This window comes from Anopheles bellator, chromosome 1 (assembly GCF_943735745.2).
Source record: "Anopheles bellator chromosome 1, idAnoBellAS_SP24_06.2, whole genome shotgun sequence".
NCBI lineage: Eukaryota > Metazoa > Arthropoda > Insecta > Diptera > Culicidae > Anopheles > Anopheles bellator.
In genome coordinates, this window is record NC_071285.1 from 23,725,270 (window position 1) to 23,739,716 (window position 14,447).

Here is a 14,447-nt window from a genome sequence, read left to right on the forward strand (position 1 = left end):
ATTCCCTAAGCCAACTTATCTATTTCTGGAAAATATACCCAAAGTCATCGCTTCTTTCAGTTGGTTTATGACCGCCTTTTCCGCCATAGTGCACTGTCGCGTACGACGCGCGGCTCTCGCCAGCGCCAGGCTCGCGTTTTTCCAACAAACCCGTTCACCGTCTCATCCCGGTGAGAACGGGCCTCTCACCGGGGCGGCCGCGGCGTGCGAAATCGGATTTCGCCACATTCTCCCTGCGCTCTCACTCCAGGACAGTGCCTATTCTATTTTCACGGCGCGTTACGATTCAACAGTCGTCCCGTTCGGTTTGCGATATTTTATTCGGCAGTTTTCCCGCGAGTTGGCCCCCTCTCTCTGTGTGTGGTGCGCCCCCCGTGTTGCTCCCACGCCGCCCGACTCCACTGCACTGATTGTTGTCCTTTGCGCGTGTGTGTGTGTGTATAGTATTGTGTACGTAAGTGTCCTCCGCAGAGTGTTTCGGATGAAAATTGCCCTGAAAGGCTCTGTAGGCTTCGTGGGCCTAGATTTTCTTCACTTCACGGCCTCAGCGTGTGAACCCGGTGTGTGGCGAGGATTCAAGGATTTTCCACGAGCGCGATTTTCCACTGATCTCATTATCGATCTCTCGAAGGCCCATCTCTTCGTGGTCGTCGCCTTACGCTACTTACGCAAAACCTCGCAGCTCGCAGTTGGGCGCTAGGAAGGCGCCAGGAAGAGCCATTTCCCTTCCGTGCTTTAGCCGGTCTCCCCTTCTGCACCCCGCTTCAGCGCAACGGTAACTGTCGTCGGTTCGCCGGAGCAGTACGCGAATGCAACCGCTGGAGGAGGACCAATCCCAGAGCCAATAGAATGGCCAATAGGACATCCCAAAGCCAAAACTGAGCCCAACTGCTGATGACGGCACCGATGTACCTGCGTGTGGTGTGTGTGGGTGTTTCGAAGGAAAATGAGGCGCAGGCACTCGTTGTGGAGTTGTTGCGGCCAATCGCTATCACTGATACGCGGCCCCAGTCTGCTGCCAGTCCACAACAACCAGCCAACCAGACGGAGACAGCGAATGCGGTGCCGTGTGGGCAAAGCCCGAGTCGATAAAACACAGGCCCTGCGAGCGCACTGAGAGATAGCCAGAGCCCCCGAGAGAGAGAGAGGGAGAGAGGGTCAGGATCAAGTGAAGAAGCACACTCCGCGTTTGAAGCCGAGAGAAAATATTGCAGTTGCGGTGCAGTGTAGAGTGTGTATGCGGTGTGTACGTAATTGCTCACTGACCGGAACTGGCGAAGGCACGGCCGGTGGTGCTGTTCCGGTTCCGGGGCTCGGTTAGCAAAAGGTCGGTCGCCGTTGCCTGCCACAGGACAAGACAGGATGGTCGGACGTCTTATCGAGAAATCGAGCCCTCGGCCCAAGAAATGAAGAAATTGGGCCGTCGCTTACTAGCTTAGTGGCAGGACCGCATCGGGACACTGGGGCTGGAGTGTAGTGTATGAGTAGTATGAGAAACTGGAGAGAAAGAGAGAGCGCGAGGCCACGGCGGATAATAGTTGTGTCAGGGGCACAAGAGCTGCGGTCCACGCTCGGGGCTCGAACGATTGAAATTATGTAAAAATGCGGGTCACCCGAAGTAGGCTCCCACCTGGGGCACCAGGATGAGACCCCAATCGCTCGTGGAAACTCGATGGTAAATTGATTATTTACATCCGATGGGCCCCCGCCGACTTCGGAGCGACTACTTGGTGGGTTGGTGTCACGTGGTCTTCGGGTTTTGGGAACAGGGGTTCCTCGCACTCGCCAAGGGGCGCAGTGGGGAACCCCACTAACTGACCCGCCTGAGCGTGTGCGGAGGCCTACGTGAGCACTGCACCCCGAGCCGGAGCTACGTACGAGTGCGGGAAAAGGATTGCGACATAATTGATTTTTCGGTAGTGTCTGGGCTCTGGGCTCCGTCGCAGGAGATGAAGCTGGCGCGACGTCAAGACACGGGACGGCACTTTGTCAGCCCTTTGGGGGGGGGCCCGCTCAGACCCGGTGTCTTCGGACACTGGAAAAGAGTATCGCTCATTCCAGCCCGGCCGCCCGCTAGTCCTAGGCTAGTTTAATTGAATTAAAGAACTGCATCGACGGGCGGGACGGCCGCCTATCCTTCGCCGGGATTCGCCCCCCGGAAGGTGTTCGAGCGGCACCGCACTTTCCGAACTCGTCGTCACACCGACACCGTGGCCAGAGTGGGGACCATGCGAAAAGTGGGACACAGCTCCAGGCTCTCGCACCCGGAATTGCCGAAACAGTGCGACGGTACTGTAGATTGGTGGGGGGGGTCCTTATCCCGACGGAGGCGCCGCATCGCCAAAAGCCCGCAGGTGGTGGAAAAGTGTGTGCGCCGATGTGGAAAACCCTCGCGCGAAGAGAGAGAGAGCTCTGCGGTGAGAAGGAAAACCGTCTCCCCGGTGGTGAGCTTCCCGAGCCCGCGTGAGACGGCGACGTGAGACGAGCCGCGCGAGAGAGAGCGATGAGAAATACTGCGTACACGAGGACGCGTGTGTGCGTGAGTGCTCCGCTCGAGAGGGAGAGAGCGTGAGAGAGAGATGCGGTGCTGAGCCGGTGGTGGCGCGAAAGAGTGCGGACGATCGTATGAGCGAGGCGCGCACGCACGTTGCGCGAGTGTGGGTAGGTGAGTGGTCTGCACGCGGCGAGCGGCGAGAGAGAACACCGAGAGCGAGCGAGAGAGAGAGGCTCGGTTTCGCCGGTATACGAGGTGTGTTCAAAAAGTTCTGGCAATTTTGTATTTACGCGGACTACACATGTCAGTGGCTGATGGTGAAAAGTTCGGCCGTTCTGAGTAATCGGTCAAATTTTGACAACTGTTTTGCTTGGACAAGATTTTTCTCATCGGCGATGCCGTCTTTATCTTCTAAATCGTATCCTAGCGTCGTCCTTTCATGGCCTCCTTCAGTTTCCGGAATACGAAAAAGTCACTGGGGGCCATATCTAGAGAATACGGTAGCTTTGGCATCACTAGCTTAAAGCTTTTAGTTTTGTTTTTTACACAAAATTTGATACAAATTCGAATTGATACAAAAAATTACTAATTACTCAAAATGGCCTCAAAATTGTCACCGTGAGTGAGCGACATGAGTAGCAACCGAACGCCACCACAAGTTCGAAAATCGGGTATACGTAGCCCGCGGAAATTCAAAAGTCGCGATACTTTTTGAACACACCTCGTATTGTTTTGCGGAGGTTACGAGCATCGCCGAATGTCCCTTTGGTTCCAGTTGTCGCCGGAACGTTCTTAGTAAAAGTCGTACGAACAGCACCCGATTCGCGGAGCACGGAACCGAGCCACAGTACAGCAGGAGCAGCAGCAACCCGTCTCCAACACGTCTACGTCCCCAGTGGCTCGTCGTTGTAGCCGAGCCGATTCTTCGCCTCGCCAGGTGAAGCTGAAGTACTACGAGGACACGCGGAATATCCTGGATCCCCTGGCCCACGAGATTCACGAGTGGTGCTGGAGTGACAGTGTCGAGTGATCGAGAAGTCGAAGGGGGACTTCGCCAGTTCAAGCCGACCGTGGGAAAAATCGTGTCCTGCCCGGTTTTTGGGGGTCCTGACCGGGGCGAAACCCGGTGAACCGACCCGTGGGCCCCGTGGGCTGCGGATTGTTTTGGAAAATCGGGGAAAATCAATTTGTGCTCGATTGTTTGCGTTCGATTAAACAGTGGCGTTGCGGGACCCAGCAGACAGACCGGGGGACAGGCAGCTCGCGGGGTTGGCTTTTCTTTTCGGCTTTTCGGCCCCGTGCCGATGTCGCTCTGGCTTCTCAGGCGGGCGCCGTCTTGACCTGCGGACCTCGCGCCCGCTCTCAGAAGTGCCTCTGTGCCCGAGTGTGAGTCGGGGAAAAGTCGGTCCCCATCGATTGCGCCGGCTACAGTACGTGCCGTACTTTAATTACATAAGTTTGATTGTTTTTTTCGTTCAAAGAAAGAGACAGAGAGAGAGAGAGAGAGAGAGTGAAAGGTGGGGGGATATAAGGGAAAAAACGGAAAACTATCACAAAAATGTGGCCGCCGTGTACTTTGATTGAAAACTGGTTTGACTAAGGTGAGCACGGTGGCGACGGAGCGAGTAGGCGATGGCCCGATCGCGATACTACGACGACCGGCACGGGCAATTAGTTTATTGGTTTTAATTTACCGAAAACATCTCGCTCCTGGCGGCGGTGCTGTGTCCCTCCCGAAAGGCCCCGTGTGAAAGTCGTACGGCCTGCGAGAGTGTGAACAGTGGACTCACTTCACTCTATTAATCATTTGTGGTGGGCCTCGTCTTTTTCGTTTTTTGTTGGAGATTAAAATCGGGACTCTTGTGGACTTTAAACATTCGCGAGTTTCTGCGAGCGAGAAAGGCCGAAGGTTTGACCACCGGGTTTGGGTCCTTCCTTCGCGCCCGGAAGTAGTGTCCCGAAAGCGTGAACGCAACTTGAGAGAAAACATAAATCACTTCCAGATAACGTCCGCAAGCCCGTCGCTGTTGCTTTCGGTGTTCGCGGAGTGCACCGCGGTGTTCGCGTGTATGTGTGTTGTGACACTGACACATTGTGGGTCAGTCAGTAGTGTGCGGTGAAATTGCGGCAGATTAATGAGACACCACAATCAAGGAGCAGGCCGCCGCGGTTACCGGTTGCCGGCCGGCTGTTGGATCTTGTTCGGGTCGAAGAAGTTTTAAGAAGGCACACACCCCGTCCTGCCACCACCGAAGAAGGGACCACCTGTTCTCCGGCGTTATCCGCGTCATTCTACGCGTGCCTGTGTGCGGCCCGAGTGTGTGCCACCTTTCATTCAGGTGGGCCGGATTATCGAAACTTGCTCCGAGTTCGGGGCCCCCAGAAGCGGCCCGGGAACCGGGCACCGGCAAACGACGCCACTCTGCTCAAAGGCGGCAGCGTCAACATATGAGAGTGGAAGAAAAACAAAAGCAGGAAAAACAAAACAGGAGCGCCCATTTTTTCGTGGTAAATCTGTGGTCAAGCTGGAAACTGGTTTTTGGCGGACATTAAAAATCAGCATCCGCCGCTCGCATCTTCGAACGCTCGTCCTAAAGCGGGGTCGGTGCAGATTCGGCGGGGCTAAGTTATCGAGAGCACAAATTTCACCACCAAAAGGTCTCGGCAACGAATTTGTGGCCAGCAGCCCGGGCCCCAGCAGCAGCAGCAGCAGTCGACCTGAGGAGGCGGCTTCAGGTCGGCGCAGACCAAAGCCGAAGACGAACCCTGCGAATCTTGGACCTTGTGTGCGTGAGGCAAGCCACAAGCCACAAACCACAAGAAAAGGATAATAAATTCGCGAAGGTGTCCCCAGAGCAACTTGGTCCAGATCTCCCCGGACCGGTCACTCCAGGAGGTGCATGTGTTGTGCGGTTCTGCGGTTCGTCCGCCATTAGCGGAGTGGAGCGTGCGTGTGAGCGATTTCAGTTTGACGTGCCGACGATTGTTGTGTGTTCCGCTCGCGCGAATCCTACGCAGGCCGCCGATCCGCTGTGGTCCTGCCACATCCCATTCCGGTGTACCTCGGTGTGTTTTGGGCACCACCCGTTCGTGGTTTCGCAGTTCCGGTGTGGAGATCCCGACCATCGGATGGTGGTGGCCGGAAGCGGCGCGCCCGGACACGAGCTACCGTTGGGATCCGGACACACGACGAGTGCGCCAAACACCGACCGGGTCGACCACCGACGCTTTTACCCTCGCACCGTTGAACTGTGATGGTGCTCGACGTGCAGAAGTTCTATCGTAAGGAGCCCGACCGGCTGCGGCAGCCGCGATTCGTGTAGCTCTGCCATGACCAAGCATCTTTGGAACTACGATACATCCTGGCGATGCGTCCAGGCACTGGCGGCCATCCTGTCCATCCTACTGTTGCCCGGTTCAGGTGAGTCGACGTTCGTCCTTATTCGGGGGCCGCCACGAGCGCCCACGTCTTCCTCGTAAATCACGCTTTACGTCCGATACGCGCGCGTAATTCTCAGCCTCCGGCCGCGCAATCTGCTAGGTGATGATGGGTCGTGCCATAAAGCTGCGAAACGCACTAATTTACGGCACGTTCGGCTGGCCCGTGCGTCGTCGGCAGAGTTCAGACGAACGGCCGTCATCATCTGTTCGATAATCTGCAGAACGGGTCCGGTACGATCCGCCCCGTCGCAGGACTTTTGAAAAATGGTAGCAAATGAGGAGTGCTTGTTTTGGGCGAAAGATGTTTGCAGATGTAGAAGTGTCACGAGTTTTTTTTTTACGATTGTTGGATGATAGCGCCCGCTGGTGTGTGTTTCTAATTTAATTTTGTCTTGCTTCGTAGGAGTCAAATAAATGACCGGATCGGCAACAAAACGAAAAAGAAACGATCATCAAACAAAACGATTAACGCCAGCGCCGGCTACCAACATATTGCCAGGGCATGAATTATTAATTTAATCAAGCAGACACTTTAATCATCTCCGTTCGTTGGTTGGTTGGCTGCTGCGAAGGGTCTATATTTAAAGACGCTAGACGAAGGCGCTTCTTTCTGTGTCGCGCGACACGACACGATTTGTGTCTCTATACCGTTTGGTGTACCAAACATCGGTTCAAACTATTGTTCAACTTTAAGCTGGATAGTTATTTTTGATTGATTGATTGATTTGGTTAATTATAGAGTTTATTAAACCTTAATTTTAGTTTAATTCTAATATTAATTCTAATTTTAATTCTAATTTTGAATTAAATTTAATGCCACTTGTCTTTCGGGGACCCTGAGAGCGTTGAAGCCTCAACCCCAGCGAAGATTTCCACTGGCAAGGAAAACTTAAGTAAGAGAGCCGCGACTCTGACTATGGGTCGTCGGCAAGGAGTCGGCTTAGCGTAAAGTTGATGCCTGGTAGATGTGGTGGTAATAGTGGGTTTCGAACCAATAACCTGCTGGTGGACAGCTAACATCTTAGCACTGCCAGCACAGCTTAGCTCAGTTTTACTGCCGCCATCAAACATCACGCCGATCGATAATGTTTCGAGCCCCGAAATGATGGGATGCATTCGCGAGGGCTGCGGGGCAGAATATGCACCGCAAGCAAAAAATCCTTGGGGGTACAAGTTGGCCACAAACCAAACCAGCCAGCCAGCCAGCCGAAGGCTGCCCAAAGCAACACCAGGACCGGCACCGGATCGGCAGCCAATCAATCGGCAATCCTGGAGGCAACGTAGCGGTGTTCCGTTCCGAAGCCGAGATTTCGCCGAGCTTCCTGTGTGGTTCTCCGGCGGGTATGAAAGGAACCCAAAAACGCCTGATCCAAGCGAAAATGCTGTGCTGTTACCACCACTACGACACGACACGCAGCCGCGCCGCGCCTCTAATACAACGGCTCGCGCGGGCTGCCGACGGATAGCCTTGAATGGGCATTTGTCAGTCAGCACCGCGAACCGCGTCAGAGTGTGCGTGCGTACGTGTGTGTGTGGCGGGGTTCAGGCGCAAGACCACGTGTTCGCGGGAAAGGAACGCGCGAAACTATGCGAAACCGAGGCGCAGATCGGGGCGGCGGAATGCACCAAAATCAGGACGGCGCGGAGCTCTGATGGAGTGCTGCCGCAAGTATTTTAGGATTTTCGCTTCGCTCCGTTCGCGTTGCATAAACGCTGTGCGCCGCAACGTCACCGGCCGCAACACGAACCCGCGAAAAGAAAATCCGCGCGGCGACCACAAAACCAGAATCGCGCGCCGTAAGGAAGTGACCAAGGCGGCGGCCCGCGAACCGAGAACTCGATTAGGCGGGAAGGCTTGGTCGCCACGAAGCGGGTCGTCGGAAGGGGGGGAGGGGGAGGGGGGAACTGGTGGCTGGCGAGGAGGAGAAAAGAACACGTGATGCAAACCGCAGCCCGGGTTTCGCGTTGTTGTTCTTTGCGTTCACGTTGTCCGCTCTTCTCCGTTTGCTGGGCTTCCTCCTTCGGAGAGGCCTTCCTCTTCTAATGTCGCCGCGCTACGCGTCGTGCCGGTTGCGACGAGGAGGACCGGGACCGGGCGATGAATGAATTCCGGCTAGGGAAGAGGAACACGCTCGCGGACGGCGAAGAAACCCGAATCGGAGTCGCGAATCGTAAAAGGAGAGCAAACATAGGTATTATAGCCACGCGGGGCACGGCGACGAACGGACCCCACAAGGGTGGGCCTCCTTTTGGGGTGGTGTTGAACGGTAACTGTTTTTCTATTAACACTCTTTAACGCGGTGGGTCGGTATTTAATCATGCTCAATGTTACGATGGCTCTTGACATGCAATTATCGATAAGAGCCTTAGACCTGATGACGTCACTACCATTTTTTAATGCTGATTTCGTTTCCAGGGCTGGGTTGTCGCGCTGGGTAACAGCAAAACATGACTTTAACAGTGTGCTGACACATCACCAACAGCAAGGCTAGCCTCTGAGCGGGTTAGTTCGAGTGGTTCCCCAGGTTCCCCGGGCAGTAACGACCCAGGAAGTGTTTGGGAATATCGCGCACGCATACCAGGGCGCAGTCACGCAATCGTCTGTCGCGCACCTGTCAGGATTGAACGGTCGATGGGTCTGTCTGGGCCCGAATCCTTTCCCGACCGGACGCAAGCAACAAGGACCGCCCTCCAAATAGTTGCCGCTGTGTGCTTTCGAAGGCCTTTTGGTTCCCCTTGGTTTTCATATTGCATATTGTGCAATATATTTAATTGGGCACTATTTATTAGGGGAGACCCGTGTCCCGTAGGACCCGTTACCACACACATCCATTAGCCACTCGGCTAATGTGGGCTTCCGCTAGGCTGGCGGACGGTGGACATGAGTTATGCGCGCGCTAGGGTGTCGTCCAGGCTGGAGCAGTACCAACGGCAATAAATAGTTCTAGGATATTTTATCAATAAAATCTACGATTTCATTGGTTTGACATTAGGCACAGCCAGGTTAGTTAATAAAAAAACGAACTGACAACTCACCAGCACTCTTTAGGGGAACCATAGCGGGCGCCGGCGAAATGGAAAAGAACTTCAATACACATTCCGTTCCGTCCATATAAATTCTACGGTTTTGTCTTCTCTTTCGAGAATATCGGGAGTTTGTTCGGGTATTTATTTAATCTTAGTCTTAGTTTTATTTGAAATCGTTAACGATATAGTACGAAGCACAAAACAAGCAAATCTTGTATGTTACAATTTCATTGTTTTGCTCGATTTTCCTTGATTCAGACGATTTTTCTTGTTCAAGAATTGTATAAAATAAAATAACCATAATCGGCAGGACTATTACAATTAAACATAGAACAGTAAACAAATGCGTTTTCGATAAACGAAATAACGTTCATCGTTAATAACAATGAATGCTGGCAAATTACAATGATATAGTGAAACAAAACTCACATTACTATGTTCAAAACTCATTTAATAATGGTTAAAGTGTTGCAAAATTTCACATTTTACGTTTAAATATGAATTGAAATCAATTTTGAATTAGGATTTGAAATGAAATCAATCCAATGAAAGCGCAGTTGAACGGAGGCTTTTCGGTCCCTTTGTCGCTCCTTTTTCGGTCCTCGGTGGATGCTACATTGCAATTTTAAAATATATTGCAATAACCAACCCCGATCCTGCGGCGAAGTGTTTTCGTTCGATCCGTCCGAGACACAAAACGTACATTATGTTTTGCCTCGCGAGTGGTATCTTTCGTCCCCAATGCGAGAGAGCCTGTGCAGCGTCTGTGCGCCCCCGCGCGAAGGAAGGCGCATTCAACAACCGAAAAAAAAATTGGCACACCCGAACCGACGGAGGCGCCCGTCAGTTAACGAGCCGTCGTTACAGATGTCATAATAAAATTTACGCGCGCACCGCCAACATCTTAGACGCTGCCGCCGAAATAATAATTTCAACCCAGCCACTGTCGCTACTCGGGGACCCATAAAAAATGCGCGGTCCCATAGTTGGGTTTTATCCCGCCTCCCGGGGGCCGGGCCGGCGGAGGATCATCCCGAAATCCTGGGTCGCGTTCTCATAAATTGCGCGGTTTTTTGTGGTTTGTTCGTCTCCGCGGTCTAGCTTTCACCGGTACGGAAATGAATTACTTGTCATCAGACGACATGCCCGGGCCGACGAGACGGCGTGCGAGCGCGCCCCACGATTTATGCGAAATGTTTCCCAAACCGAAATCGCAACATTTTCAGTTCAGGAAATTGCGTAGCGTCGGGACCGTCCGGCCGTCTAGTCGGCCTTATGTTCTCAGTTTGCGACTAGAGAGAACACCGCATCGGAACGGAACGCTGACTACCGGTTCGCTGACGCAGTTCGGCAATGCGACACGAGCAAACTCGGCTAGAACACGGAGCCTAATGGGCGAAAAGGCTTGCAGCACACCGGCTCACGTATTTTCTGTGAGCAAAACTGTTCCCATTGCTGAGTGAATCCGAGCCGTGAGCGAGCGAGTGACTTTGGCCGGAGTTTTTTGGACCGGATTGTTCCGAATGATTCAACCTGCCCCAAGAGCTCGAGACACTTTCCTCGGGAAACCTTGAAAATGGTGGTCCCGCGGTCTACCTGCTCTCGACTCTCAGCCGGCCCAAATATTCCACTCCCGGCGTACATCAGCCGATCGCTATCAGTGGTAACGATCTTCCGTGCGGGGTGGGCTGATGAATATTCGATTGAATGGAATTGATTTTAGATTTCCTGCGGCCGCTATGGGGCGGCTATGCTGCCACCGCTCGATTGGCTGAAACCCCCACCGGTGGAGGTGTTCCACTATGCTAATCAAGCCGCGCACCGGGCGGCGTTATCTCCGCCCATTGGCCGGCGCGCGGATGGCTGATGGACACCTCCCGATGGTCCGCAGTCCGATGGCTGATGGACTTTAAACGATCGGCTCATGTTTTCACTCACATTCACACTCTGAGCGTAGCGCGCCTTCGACGCCGGTTCTGTCTCCCTTTCGACCGGGATTTATGGTTTGCTGCTGCTGGATGATAATTTTATCCGAACGTTTAATTTATATATTTGAAAGGTATTTAAAGTCTCATCTCTTAGCGCTTATGTTTTGGGGCATGTCGAAGGTGCAGCCACCTTAAAGCGGACACCAGTCGCTGGGAGCTACGAACCGGGAAAGGCTTTTGTTTCCAACGCGAGATGCAGTTCAAGAAGGAAATGCCTGAAATGCAGTTTTTGCTTGAATTAACTATAAGTTACCATTTATTTTTCCAACACCAAACGAAGTAGTACACTGGAAGTATGTTTCTTGATTAAAAACAATAATCATATTTCCAGATTTATCGATTTTCAATAGACAATCAATAAGTGTATTACCAAGCCGTGCATTTGTTACCATTAAAATACCGCATCTTATCCTGCATACGTCGCATCTTGATTCGAAAACATATTCGGAATCTACCCAATAAATCATTTATTGATCATGGTAGCCATGAAACTCTTCCGCAGAATCACTAGATCAATAGATTAATAAAATTCTTAGCGAAATTGGAGTTGCTGAAAATTACAATCCAAATTTTGAAGAATAAAACTAGGACTAACGAGCACTATGTAAGAAAACGGCAATTAAGCTTGACAAAAAAGAACTTGCCTACTAATTTCGTTTATATTAAGGGCAAAATAACACTTAGCAAGTGTTGCACACTTAGTTTAAATTGCACAAGAAGTACAATCAATTCCGACACATGGAGGATACTGAATTCAAATGGTGAATCCAATGGTGAACTCCTAATAATTTGAATGTGACTCCTGCATTAATCTCCTGTACCATTGGAATTGAAAACCCGGAACTGCTGGGCATCACTCGAGTGCATTTAGTTACCAATTGACAAGTTTGTCGAGGGGACTGGTTAAGCTCATGAAGGACGGCTTCAAAATTCTCAAGAAGCTGAAATGAGAAGCTATGAGAAGCGTCGATGTCTTTAGTGCACTTTCAAGATAGTCATGAGATAGATTTTCAATTTAAATAGAACAAAGCACTATCTTATCAAAGTAAATAGAACAAAGCACTATCTTATCAAAGTAGTTGATCTATATCACATCATCACTTTGGGACTCATTGGCGTTGGAAACTTGAACCTGAGCCGAACCGTTTAGTCATTCTTCAGATCGCTAAACCGTGTGTGCTGTGGTGAAGTAGTTATGCGCCGGCCCTAGCCCAACGCAACGCCATTTTATGTTGGCCGCGCCGCGGCTCAGCCGCCCGTCTGTTTGGCTTTTGCGGTGCAGTATTTGTGTGTTTGCTTGCCTTCTGCCGCCCGTGAAAAGTGTCCATCGCGACGGTTCTTCCGGAACGCTGGGCCTTAGTCCGGCATGAATTAATTTCTTTCACAGAACCGCGCGACGACCTTCGTCGAGAGCAGCCGGGCCGGATCGGGATGGCGTATTTACATAACATGCTTCAGATTTTCGGCTGTCGGTTATTTGTTTTCCGCGGACTACAATCGCCCACTCGCTCGCTTGTCGTCCGGTCGTAACGGGCATGTTGTTGTAATTGTAACATTTTTCTTCTTTTTCGCTGGTGTTACCAGGTCGTGACACGTGTGGTGTTATAAACCTGTACCACGCCGTGGTCGCCAAAAGCGGCGTGTCGCGTATGCTACAGCATCTTCTAGCTCTGATCAACGCATTTTTCAAATCATATTATCTTCAGTTCAGCTAGATTCGTATTGAGAAGCATAGGGGCCAGCCCGCCCCCCTGAGCCCCGAACTTCTAGCCCTCGCGCTGATCGTGTTTCCGGACGGATTGTGGAGTGTCAAAACATTTTGACACAGAAAGGTGCGAAACCGCATCAAAGTTGCGGATTATGAAACTGTAAGCGCCTTTTAATTAAACCGGGCCCAGCTCTTCGCAAATCCTCCGTCAGTCATTCGTCACCTTCCTTCCACGCCCGCTTCCGGTTCCCGGGTTCTGGGGTTCCTTCAACAGCTGTTGAAGGGCCCATCCGTTTGCCAAGCGGACCACTTTTATGCACGGAATCGCCTTTCACGCGCCGCAAGGACTCCTTCTCTCCTGGACCTCCGTTTTTCGTCTTCCTACGTTAAGCCCATTATGATTCACTTCATATAATCGATTCCCGGGGCCAATCGAGGAGGAGGTTTTCCGCCGCCGCCGCCACCGTCTGCCACGCCGCGTGGGGTTGCAGCTTTGGGCATTCGAATGTACTGTAATCGAATCGCATTTTCACGTCCCTTTCACAAACCGCAAACCATTCAAATCGGGCAGGCGCGCGAGGGGGCGTCACACTGTCCTTTATTCCTCTTTCGACACACTCAGAGGCATTCCTTCGAGGACGAAAATTCAATTCCTTTAAAAACGCCGAGCGACAAACCGAGGGTGAAATATCCTCTCGGGAGTTCATCTCGGGATTTTCGAAACATTCTTCCGTTTCCTGTCGTTCTCGCTCTCTCTTACCCTTTATATTAGCTCCCCTCTCTCTCTTTTTCTCTCTCTATCTCCTTCTCTGTTTATCTTTCTTCTGCGGGGCTCTCTTTCTTTTCCTTTGATATTTCGGTTATGAATAACGGCGCCCATTGTGCCGTGTGATTGCTTCGACGCGTCAGCGTAGCTCCAGTGGCCCATTTCTTCTGCTCTAGTGGCCCTTTTTCTTTTATAGTTTTTCACGCGCTCTTCCGGTTCCGCCCGTTTCCAATCCCAGTGGCTCAGTGGGACGGGGCGACGGGAAGTTTTGCATTCGAGTGACGCAGTCGACCCGGAGTGGTTTATGTCAGCCACTTGAAATCGAGAATGCAATCGAAGGCAGTGCGCTCTGGTGGCCTCCCCTTAAATGGTGCTGTCGTCACCACGCCACGGCTTTGGGGCGAACCGCCAAGCGTTTTTGCGTATTGAAGGGAAATGCAGACGAAGGCGCAAATCCTGGGATCCGGCTAATCACTGACACCCGATCAAAACTAACCAGCAACTCGTCGTCGAACTCGTGTACTTTCTTCTTTCGCCGTGACCTCCACACGGTCACGGCAAATGACGACTTTGAAGGCGGAATGTGATACTACTGTGATCAATGAATTTCCTTCCAAGCTGTCAAACTGTCAGCGAAGAACACTGTTCTGTCCGATTTGTAGAGAGATGGATTTGGTTTTTGGTTTTTGTATCAAGGTGAAATTTTTAGCACCACATTGCCGTGTGTCATTTCGTCATCATTTCGCCACAAATTCTACCCATATCGTTCCGCAGCTTCTTGCTTTGACGATAAAAAATGTCTAAAAACTTTTTTTACAAACTGTGTCCTGTTTAAAGCTATGCCTACGCGGTTCGTTTTGCGGTTCGCATTCAAGTACCGATTTTAAACACTGTCCACTAATCCCATTCGAGGTATTTACGAACAGGATCAGATAAAGCGTTCTTCTGTTCATTTTAAAACTTTTTGAGCCAGAAAGATTAGACATTCCGCTCGCAACAAGATCTCGCAGCCAAAGAGGAGGG

General features: G+C 51.7%; 1 protein-coding gene across 1 annotated transcript in view; it reads left to right on the forward strand.

Annotated features, from left to right (window-relative positions):
• Positions 1 to 5,801: 5,801 nt before the first annotated feature.
• Positions 5,802 to 14,447, forward strand: part of LOC131215259 (protein kinase C-binding protein NELL1-like) — a 60,711-nt gene continuing 52,065 nt past the window's right edge. Inside the window, exon 1 of the mRNA XM_058209647.1 lies at positions 5,802 to 5,915. Within this exon, the coding sequence (XP_058065630.1) occupies positions 5,825 to 5,915 (91 nt within the window). The 5' untranslated portion in view covers positions 5,802 to 5,824. The remainder of the gene's footprint in view (positions 5,916 to 14,447) is intronic.